General features: G+C 48.0%; 4 protein-coding genes across 4 annotated transcripts in view; 2 read left to right on the top strand and 2 right to left on the bottom strand.

The window, feature by feature from the left end:
* The window catches only part of ENH_00077610 (ftsJ-like methyltransferase domain-containing protein, putative), a gene marked incomplete at both ends in the record, with an annotated part of 4,640 nt that extends 4,384 nt beyond the window's left edge, over positions 1–256 (top strand). Inside the window, one exon of the mRNA XM_013583044.1 lies at positions 205–256. Within this exon, the coding sequence (XP_013438498.1) occupies positions 205–256 (52 nt within the window). The remainder of the gene's footprint in view (positions 1–204) is intronic.
* A 23-nt stretch (positions 257–279) lies between these two features.
* ENH_00077600 (hypothetical protein) lies at positions 280–843 on the bottom strand (the record flags this gene model as incomplete). Its single annotated transcript, XM_013583043.1, has 1 exon — positions 280–843. One exon carries the CDS (start codon positions 841–843, stop codon positions 280–282), a length of 564 nt encoding a protein of 187 aa, XP_013438497.1.
* Positions 844–3,157: 2,314 nt separating this feature from the next.
* On the top strand, positions 3,158–4,618 carry ENH_00077590 (lung seven transmembrane receptor domain-containing protein, putative; the record flags this gene model as incomplete). Its single annotated transcript, XM_013583042.1, has 1 exon — positions 3,158–4,618. The coding sequence occupies one exon, from the start codon at positions 3,158–3,160 to the stop codon at positions 4,616–4,618; it is 1,461 nt and encodes a 486-aa protein (XP_013438496.1).
* Positions 4,619–6,739: 2,121 nt separating this feature from the next.
* ENH_00077580 (hypothetical protein) overlaps positions 6,740–7,500 on the bottom strand; it is a gene marked incomplete at both ends in the record, with an annotated part of 2,186 nt that continues 1,425 nt past the window's right edge. The window contains one exon of the mRNA XM_013583041.1: positions 6,740–7,500. This exon is cut by the window's right edge and continues 328 nt beyond it. Coding sequence (XP_013438495.1) covers positions 6,740–7,500 — 761 coding nt within the window.

Below are 7,500 nucleotides of genomic sequence, written 5' to 3'. Positions count from 1 at the left end.
GCAACCCGCGCAGCTCTTTTTGTCCCGTTTTCTCGATTGCAAAAATGAATTACGATTAATTCCAATTAAAACAAGAACAAAATAAAATAAAACAATTAAAACAATTAAAAACAATTAAAGAATTAAAAATAAATAATTAAAATGGACTTTTTAATAATATTTGTTTTTGCCAGAATCGAAGAGGCCCCCCCGCTGCTGCTGCAGCCCCCCGCAGCTGTCCATACACCCGAATTTGCTGCTGCAGCAGCTCTTTTGATTCGCCGCTCTTCCCGAATGGATTTAATCGACGGAGCTTATAATCGATATGCCTTCAACGACCCCCAGCTCCCCTCCTGGTGCTGCTGCTGCTGCTGCTGCTGCTGCTGCTGCTGCTGCTGCTGCTGCTGCTGCTGCTGCTGCTGTGGCTGGTGGTGGTGGTGGTGCTGCTGCTGCTGCTGTGGCTGGCGGTGGTGGTGGTGCTGCTGCTGTGGCTGGTGGTGGTGCTGCTGCTGCTGTGGCAGCTTCTGCTGCTGTGGCTGCTGAAGCTGCTGCTGCTGCTGCTGTGGCTGGCGGTGGTGGTGGTGCTGCTGCTGTGCTGCAGCTCGCGCTGCTGCTGCTGCTGCTGTGGCTGGTGGTGCTGCTGCTTGTGTTGGTGCTGCTGCGGCTGCTGATGCTGCTGCTGTGGACGCTGGTGCTGCTGCTGCTTCTTGGGCTGTAGATGCTGCTGCTGTGCTGCAGCTCGCGCTGCTGCTGCTGCTGCTGCAGCTTCTTGGGCTGTAGGTGCTGCTGCTGTGCTGCAGCTCGCGCTGCTGCTGCTGCTGCTGCTGCTGCGGGATTAGCGCGAAGTGACTTATTTTTTTGCATGCACAGGTTTGTGGAGGAGGAGGAGCAGCACAACAAGCCGCAGCTGCCAATGACGAAAGAAGCAGCAGCAGAATACAAAAGAAAAATGAAAGAAATAAACAGCCGGCCAATTCGAAAGGTGCGGATACACCCGAGCGGGGTGTACGTACAGCTGCTGCGGTGTACGTGCAGCTGCTGCGGTGTACGTACACCTCAGCGGCGTCGTGGCCGGCGCACTTCGGGCTCGTTTTTGCTCATTTTGCGGTCGTTTTTGAATTTAAAAGTGTTTTTCGGACTTAATTTATATTTTTAATGGTGAAAATGAAGTCAAAACTGCGAAATTCGAGGCGGAAATGGGGGAGTTTGGGCGTGGGTGGGCGGCGCAGGTGCAAGAGGCGAAGGCGCGCGCCCGCAAACGCGCCCAAAAGCTCCGCAAGAAACTCGAAAAAGAAATTAATTTAATTTCCGAAAGTAAAGAATTAAACGAAAAAGGAAAAGGAAAAGCTCTCGCCAGACTCGAAGCCAAAATTGCAAAAAGTCCGCATTTTCAAAATCCAAAAAACGCGCTTTCTCGCTCTCTTTTTCCATGTTTTTTGCTGCTGCTGCTGCTGCTGCTGCTGCTGCTGCTGCTGCTGAAGGCCGCTCTCCTTTTGCCATCTTTTGTGCTGCTGTTGCTGCTGTTGCTGCTGCTGCTGCTGCTGCTGCTGGTGCCTTGCTGTATCTTTTATTATTATTGGTGTTGTCCTTATTACTGTTGCCAATTTAATTTGTTTCTTTTTTCTTTTTTGAAATATTTTTGAACTCTTTCTTCCATTTCCCTTCAAATTAAAATAAATGATTTAAAAGGAATGATAACAAATAAAATAAAATGAATTAAAATAAAATAAATTAAATAAAAAGAATTAACTTAAAAGAATTAAATTAAAAAGAATTAAATCAAAAGTTTTTCTTTTTGTCCCGCAGGCTCCAAGAGGGCCCCCAAGGCCCTCATAGTGTCGCGGTCTGCTGGAGTTGCTGCTGCTGCTGCTGCAGCAGCAGCAGCAAAACGGCGCGGCAGCAGCAGCAGCAAATTGCGAAGCAGCAGGAAAAACAGAGATGTTAAGTTTGTTGACAGAAGACTCAAAAAGGACACAAGAGCAGCAAAAAGAAGAAAAGAAAAAAAGCGAAAAAGATAAATTTCTTTTACAACTTTTGACTTTTTATTTTCCACTTTGGACATTTTACTTTAATTTATTTTATTTATTTTATTTTGTTTTGTTTTATTTTTAATTTAGTTTTACTTATTTATTTATTTGCCTCTGTTTCTTTTATTTCTTTTATTTATTTTATTTATTTCTTTTATTTATTTTATTTATTTCTTTTATTTATTTTCATTTTTAATTTATTTCGATTCTTCATTTTCCAGTTTGACTCCGCTGATGTCTTCGCTGCTAGCTTTTGACTTTCTGGAACGCTGCAGCAGCAGCAGCAGCAGTAGCAGCAGCAGTGGTAGCAGCAGCAGGGGTAGCAGTGTTGCAGCAGCAGCAGCAGCAGCAGCAGCAGCAGCACAGCAGCAGCAGCAGCAGCAAATGTGGCCGAGTTGGCTTTGAGTGCTGCTCTATCTGCTAGCAGAGTGATATAACTTCATTCGAGTGTACGTACACCCCAGTGTGTGGGCGTCGCAGCTTTTAGCAGCAGCAGCAGCAGCGGCAGCAGCAGCAACAGCAGCAGCAGCAGCAGCAGCAGCAGTGGGCCCCCGCAGTGTGGTGTTGGCTCTGCAAGTCCGTCTCCAGGGCCATTTTCGCTGAATTACAATTAAAGTTTATTTAAAACAATTTAAATGCCATTTTGTGGCTCAAGACTCTTTAAGTTTCAATAAGCTGCTGCAGCAGCAGCAGCAGCAGCAGCAGCTGCTGCTGCTGCTGCTGCTGCTGGCAGGGGCCCCCAGGTGTATAGGCAGCTCGGCACAGGCGGCGGCGGTGGTGCGTCCGCTCTTCTGGAGTTAGTTGAATGTTATTTATTTTTATTTTAAAAATAAAAACAATAAATTAACTTCATTAGAGTCGCTGCAGCAGCAGCAGCTGCTTCCGGAAGCAAATAAGAGCAGCAGCGGCAGCTGCTGTTCCCGCTGCTGCTGCTGCTGCTGCTGCGTTCGCCGTTGCCGCTGTGTCTGCTGCCTTCTTTCTGTTTTTCCTTTTATTTCTTTTCTTTTAATTGTTAATTCGTCAAACTCTCAAGAGAGAACTGCTGCCTAGCCCCCTGCTGCTGCAGTCGCTGCTGCTGCTGCTGCTGCTGCTGCTGCTGCTGCTGCTGCTGCTGCTGGTGGCCCGTCCCGACCCTCCTTCTGCGAAGACCCATGGGGGCCCCCTGGGCTCTTCGGCGCCCCCTGGGGGCCCCTGCAGCAGCGTCGGCGCTGCCGCAGCAGCCGCTGCTGCTGCTGCTGCTGCTGCTGCTGCTGCTGCTGGGGGCAGCAGCAGCAGCAGCTCAAACTTTCTCCTTCGACTCCCAAGCAGCACCTGCTGCTGAAACTCTCAAACACAATCCAAACCCTTTCTTCATATACGGCCGCTCGGACCCCCAAAGCAGCTCTTTTTGGCTCTTCAGCAGCAGCAGCAGCAGCAGCAGCAGCAGCAGCAGCAAACCCAACACGGTCACCTTTGCTGCGCTGCAGCTCACCCCAGACAGCAGCAACGAGGTGCAGCAGCTCGCAGCCATAGAGCAGCAAACCAGAGGGGCCTCCCACAATGCGGGGGCCCCCGGGGGCCCCCAGGAGGCCCCCCCGGGGGCCCCCCCGGGGGCCCCCCAGGGGGCCCCCCAAGGGGGGGCCCCCCAGGGGGGGGCCCCCCAGGGGGCCCCCCAGGGGGGCCCCCAGGGGGGCCCCCAGGGGGGCCCCCAGGGGGGCCCCCTGGCGGTGTCTCCAGCTGGAATAGAAGTGGCATTAATAAAATACCAGCAGCTAAAAAGAATGCTGCATCATTCTTCTCCAGTTTCGTTTTGCTGCGGGGGCCCTTTTGCTGCTGGTGGCTTTGCAGCAACTAAGGAGTGTCCGTATCCTTACGCGCTGCGGCGCTCCTTCTGGAGCAGCAGCAGCAGCAGCAGCAGCAGCAGCAGCAGCAGCAGCAGCTGCAGCAGCGGGGAGGAGCCGGTTGAGGAGTACGAGGGCGAGGAGGTGTACGTGGTGCCTGTGGGCCTGGACAGCAGCACGCTGCAGCAGCAGCAGCAGCAGCAGCAGCAGCAGGGGGCTGCTGCTGCCGCGGGCGGAAGCGCAGCAGCAGCAGCAGCAGCAGCAGCAGCAGCAGCAGCAGCGGGGGAGCGGCAGTTCAGCGTGCGGGACAGCGGGATTTACTTTTTAATAACAGCAAATTGCGGGCCTTTAAATGACTTAAAAATAAAAGGAAAAGTTTCTGTAAAAAGTCCCCTGGGTTTGCTGCCAGGTTATTTATATCCAGCTCTTGCTGCTGACTTGCTGCTGCTGCTGCTGCACCTGGCAGCAGCAGCAGCGTGGGGTTTGCTGCTGTGCTGCAACCGCAGCAACATCATCAAGCTGCACCTGCTGATTGCTGCTGCTGCTGCAGTGGGGCTCGCCGAGACTGCTGCTGCCTTCGGGTGTACGTACACCGCAATGGGGGGCCCCCCGGGGCCCCTGCTGCTGCTGCTTGCTGCTGCTCTTTCCCTCAGCAAATATATTTCTCTTTATTTGCTGCTGCTGCTGGGGGCCCTCGGCTGGTCCATTACGAAGCCCTTTTTGGAAAAGAAAACTCTCAACAAAGTCTTCTTTCTCGTCGCCGCCTACATTGCCCTTTACTCCTTGAGGTGAATTTATTTTTTATTATTTTATTTGTTTTTTTATTTTTTTTAATTCTTTTTTAGTCAAGTTCTTCTCAAACTTGGCACTCTTGTTCTATTTTTAATTTCCTTTTTAATGGTCTAAGTTGTTTTAAAATCCAATTATTATTTTCTTTTTTTTAATTCTTTTTTGGTCAAATTCTGTTCGAACTTGGCATTCTTGTTCTATTTTAAAGTTCCTTTTAAGTGGCCTAATTTGTTTTAAATTCCAATTATTATTTTCTTTCTGCTCAGACTTGGTGGTATTATTCTATTCTTTATTTCCTTTTTAATGGTCTATTTTGTTTCCAAATCTGATTATTATGTTCTTTTTTATTCTTTTTTTATTCTTTTCCAAGAAATTCTCCTCGAACTGAGTGTTCTTTTTTATAATGAATTATTTCTTATTCATTTAATTATTTAATTATTTAATTATTTAATTATTTAATTGACAAGTCAGTATTAATTAATCACCAATTAGAAATAAATGATAATTAATTTAAAATGAATTAAAATGAATTACAAATTATTTATTTATTTACTTTTGCTGCTTTTCTCTTTTTCATGCTTTTGTTCTGGCCTCTGGTGGCACTGCCAAATAAAAAATAGCATTTTATTATTTTTTATTTTCTTTTATTTATTTATTTATTTATTTATTTATTTATTCATTTATTTATTTATTTATTCTTTTTTATCTAACACTTTTTGTATGTTCATAGCTCTCCTCTGTCATATTTAATTTGTTGCTATTCATTGCCTCATCCTGAGGGTTTAGGGTTTAGGGTTTAGGGTTTAGGGTTTAGGGTTTAGGGTTTGTTTGCAGGCAAATAACCACTGCGTCTGAAGTCTCCGCCACGCAGTCTTTCTACAGATCTCTTTTTGTTTTGTGTCCTCTTTCCATTTTAAATGTAATTGTTTTCTACTGGATCTTTTCCGCCCTCCACGACAACATCGAGGTCTGGCGAGGGTTTAGGGTTTAGGGTTTAGGGTTTAGGGTTTAGGGTTTGGGGTCTGGAGTCTGCGGTTTAGGGTTTGGGGTTTGGGGTTTAGGGTTTAGGGTTTGCGGTCTGGGGTCTGCGGTTTGGGGTTTGGGGTTTGGGGTTAAGGGTTTAGGGTTTAGGGTCTGGGGTCTGGGGTTTGAGGTTTGGGGTTTGGGGTTTGGGGTTAAGGGTTTAGGGTTTGGGGTTTAGGGTTTGGGGTTAAGGGTTTAGGGTTTAGGGTTTAGGGAGAGGGTCCGGGCTGCGGGCTGTGTTTCTCGAGATTTAAGGGTTTAGGGTTTAGGGTTTAGGGTTTCGGGTATTGTTATGTTCAGCAAATGAATTAAAACAAAACAAAACAAAATAAAACAAAATAAAATGAATTAAAACAAAATAAAATGAATTAAAAAGAATTAAAATGAATTAAAAAGAATTAAAATGAATTAAAAAGAATAAAATGAATTAAAATGAATTGTTTGCTGCAGCTGCTGGTTAGAAACAAGCAGCACGAAAAGCTGCAGATTTATTGGCGGCTGCTGCTGCTGCTGTTTGGGGCTCTTTTTTTTGCTGCTGCTTTGCTGCTGCTGCAGCTCTGTTTTGCTTCCTTGGTGAGACCCCTTGCTGCTGCTCAAACCCTAAACCCTAGAAAACCTAAACCCTAAACCCTAGAAACCCGAAACCCTAAACCCTAGAAACCCTAAACCCTCGAAGCCCGAAAAACGCTAAACCCTAGGCCCCCCGCCTCAGCCACAAACCCTAAACCCTAAACCCTGTAGACGGGGGACTGGGTGGATAGGAGCAAACGTAAACCCTAAACCCTAAACCCTAGCCTGAGCCCCCAAACCCTAAACCCTAAACCCTAAACCCTGCGCAGCTGCAGCGGCTCTTCTTCTGCGCATCTTCCTGCAGCAACCAGCTGCTGCCCCTGCCCCCTTCTAACTGAATTAATTAATTAATTAATTAATTATTATTTATTATTTATTTATTTATTATTTATTTATTTATTTATTTATTTATTTATTTATTTATTTATTTATTTATTTATTAGGAACCTGAAGACAGGTGGAGGCACCAAGTGCTGCTGACTGACAGCTGCCCCCGCCTTTTGTGCTTTTTGCTGCTGGCTGCGATGATGCTCATTTGGAAACCCCACCAAAACTCCAAACGGTGAACTTGCTGCTGCTGCTGCTGCTGCTGCTGCTGCTGCTGCTGCTGCTGCTGCTGATAGTGGTGGTAGTGGTGCTGCTGCTGCTGCTGCTACTGCTGTTGCTGTTGATAGTGGTGGTAGTGGTGCTGCTGCTGCTGCTGCTGCTGATAGTGGTGGTAGTGGTGCTACTGCTGCTGCTGCTGCTGCTGCTGATAGTGGTGGTAGTGGTGCTGCTGCTGCTGCTGCTGCTGCTGCTACTGCTGCTGCTGATAGTGGTGATAGTGTTGCTGCTGCTGCTGCTGCTGCTGCTGCTGATAGTGGTGGTAGTGCTGCTGCTGCTGCTACTGCTGCTGCTGATAGTGGTGCTAGTGGTGCTGCTGCTGCTGCTGCTAATAGTGGTGGTAGTGGTGCTGCTGCTACTGCTGCTGCTGCTGCTGATAGTGGTGGTAGTGGTGCTGCTGCTGCTGCTGCTGCTGCTACTGCTGCTGCTGATAGTGGTGATAGTGCTGCTGCTGCTGCTGCTGCTGCTGCTGCTGATAGTGGTGGTAGTGGTGGTGGTGGTGCTGCTGCTGCTGCTAATAGTGCTGGTAGTGGTGCTGCTGCTGCTGCTGCGGCTGCTGATAGTGGTGGTAGTGGTGCTGCTGCTGCTGCTGCTAATAGTGGTGGTAGTGGTGCTGCTGCTACTGCTGCTGCTGCTGCTGCTGCTGATAGTGGTGGTAGTGGTGCTACTGCTGCTGCTGCTGCTGCTGC

The sequence above is a fragment of the Eimeria necatrix genome, genomic scaffold (assembly GCF_000499385.1).
Source record: "Eimeria necatrix Houghton genomic scaffold, Enh_scaff80, whole genome shotgun sequence".
Taxonomy (NCBI): Eukaryota; Apicomplexa; class Conoidasida; order Eucoccidiorida; family Eimeriidae; genus Eimeria; species Eimeria necatrix.
The sequence above is the reverse complement of the archived record's forward strand: the minus strand, read 5'-3'. Positions and strand labels throughout refer to the sequence as shown.